At 35.3% G+C, this 2,582-nt stretch overlaps 1 protein-coding gene across 1 annotated transcript; it reads right to left on the bottom strand.

The window, feature by feature from the left end:
* Positions 1-226: 226 nt before the first annotated feature.
* LOC128128064 (stromal 70 kDa heat shock-related protein, chloroplastic-like) lies at positions 227-786 on the bottom strand. The gene is made up of 2 exons (XM_052766866.1): positions 658-786; positions 227-472 (listed from the first exon to the last, which is right to left on the bottom strand). The coding sequence occupies exons 1-2, from the start codon at positions 784-786 to the stop codon at positions 227-229; spliced, it is 375 nt and encodes a 124-aa protein (XP_052622826.1).
* Between the last annotated feature and the right edge of the window lie 1,796 nt (positions 787-2,582).

The following is a 2,582-nucleotide window of genomic DNA, read 5'->3' on the forward strand; positions in this document are numbered from 1 at the left end:
CCCCTCTTTCTGAACCGGATCACTCCTTTCTAAGGAGAAACCTTTAGGAGGACGAAGTCGCCAACCTGGAATTCGAGCTCGGACTGGCGTCTGTCCGCATAACTCTTCTGTCGGCTCTAGTTCCATAAAGAGTTGTCTTGAGTTAACAGCGGACCAAAGAGTTGTCTTGAGTTAACAGCGGACCCACCCACTGTGATTCAGGTATAAGAATCAACAGTCTTCGATCTTAATTTAGGGCAGCCATGGCATCTATTATGGTCTGTGTTGACCCACCCGATTTGGCCTCCTTCAGCAACCCAAGCTTCTCCTCCACCATCTCTTTCACTGTAGCAGGAACCTTCTCTCCCAATTCTTTCAGCTGTTTCTTTGTCTGGTAAACCACTGAATCAGCTTGGTTCTTTGTGTCTATGGCTTCTCTTTTTTCCTTGTCTTCTTTCTCAAACTTCTCAACTTCATTCACCATTCTTTTTACCTATTTCATCAAATTATATAATATATTTAGCCAAGAAAACAAATATAAGTGAAAAAGAAACAGAGCCTACATTACAATTTACAATAATATTAAATACCTCATCATCAAGAGTGTGCTAGCACCAGTAATGGTGATATATTGCTTCTTCCTTGTACCCTTTTCAATGATAGTGACAGACAAAATACCATTTGCATCAATGTCAAACTTGACATCAATTTGTGGGACCCCACGTGGAGCACGAGGAATTCCATCCAACCGGAAGCTTCCAAGAGACTTGATGTCTCTAATGAATTCTCTCTCGCCTTGAAGAACATTGATTTCAGATGGAAGCCTTCCAGATCTGGTCTTTTAACACTTTTGGTCGAAGGGCAATTTTTTCATTTTTCTTAATGGATGAATAAAGTATGATGCAAAAAGATGAATAAAAACTAATTGATCAAAAGGCCTATAGAGTTGCTAGTTCACTCTGTTTAGCCACTGGAGTTGGTGAGGATATGATTGTTAACAGGTTAGTCAAGTAATAATAATGATTAATGGGTTTGGTATTGACTACTTTTTTAAACCTCAAGGGATGGAAGTGAAATATTCTGATTTAACTTTTTTTTTTGGAAATTGTGAAGTATGAAAGAGTATGAAGAGAGGGCACTGTATCTTGCTTTAAAACGGTTGAAACTTGATGAGTTGAAGGAAGTCAATTCCATTCATTTTTTTTATTTTTAAAAGAAAATTTAATTAAATGGATGAAATTCTTGAAATCTAATGTTTGAAGGATTTTACCATATATTCCTAGTGAAGGGTGGATGAAATTCAATTCCATTCTTTTTTTTTATCAAACACCAAAATACCTTATTTCTATATAATAAAAGACAAATCACCCTTCATCATATATGATAAAAAACCAAAATACTTTAGTGAATCTATACTCTGATATAAAAATTTGAATTACTTAATTTTTATTTTTGAACTTCATTTTATTATGATTTGATTCCTTTGAATAATGACAACCAAACTGTGAACCTTAGAATAATAACAACCAAACTCTACATTACAGGAAGAATTGTTGAGGGATCAGGCAAGACAACACTTGCTTTGAATGTATTCAAGGAAGCTCAAAAGCTTGGAGGTGCGTTCCAATGTTCTTTAATTCCACATATAAACAATTTTGATGTTTCACATTTTATGATGATTAGAAGTTATTTTTGGTAGGTTTTCGGTAGTCTTTGTTGATTTTTAACTAAAATATATTACAAATAATTTCGAGTAGTTCAGGTGGTAATCTAGAGTGACTCTACTCATTATCTTTCATATGCTCTCATACCTTCTCATCCTTCTGGTGGATTTTTTTTTCAGCCGTGTATTTTGATTTAAGGGTTTATGTCACATTAGATATTTTACCAATTCAGTTTTTATGTAGGGAGTAGAAAATGGGGAACTTTTCTCCTTCATTAAACACTACCGAAAATGAAAATGGAAATATTAATTCTGAGTCAAAAGAATATTGAGCTAGACATCCAAGTGTCAGAGCTTCGAGCTGAAAATGCAAAGCACAGTATTCAAGTGTCTGAACTTCAGTCTGATAAATCAAATCTTGGTGTGCAAGTAGCCGATCTTACGCAGGATAAAGAACTGAAGTGCAAACATATTTCTGACCTACAAGATCACTTCAATCTGCTGACGTGTATATCTTTAAATAATACCTTTTTGCTAAAAGGTATCACTTCAAGTCCTGTCTATAACCAGAGTCTCCCGTTCGGAGAACGTGTCAAATGTGTATAGATCTATACGGGAAGTCATGATCCCGCGCCCTGACTATTAGCTACAGTCCGTCCTTTAGTGTGACAGTTTGTCATAACACTATGACGCCTGAAGAACGTCGCTACAGGCATATTATGTTTAGTATGGTTATAAAACTCATCGGATATGCAATTATTATAGTACTTCTGATTGATGAATGAGTAGTTATGAAAACTATTCTTCATCTAACAAACTTAAATATTCTAATAGGTTTTATCATATAAATATATGCTCCAACTCCCTAAGGCATGTCTTTTGCTTTCGGTTTTTAGTCGGGGACATTAGGCTAACTATCACTGTGGGAAAATATGGAATT

This window comes from Lactuca sativa, chromosome 1 (genome assembly GCF_002870075.4).
Source record: "Lactuca sativa cultivar Salinas chromosome 1, Lsat_Salinas_v11, whole genome shotgun sequence".
Classification (NCBI taxonomy): domain Eukaryota; kingdom Viridiplantae; phylum Streptophyta; class Magnoliopsida; order Asterales; family Asteraceae; genus Lactuca; species Lactuca sativa.

Coding starts and splice junctions, on each gene's coding strand:
- LOC128128064 (XM_052766866.1), bottom strand. CDS start 786: ATGTTCTTCAAGGCGAGAGAGAATTCATTAGAGACATCAAGTCTCTTG. Junction 473..657: donor GTTTGACATTGATGCAAATG/GTATTTTGTCTG, acceptor TTGATGAAATAG/GTAAAAAGAATGGTGAATGA.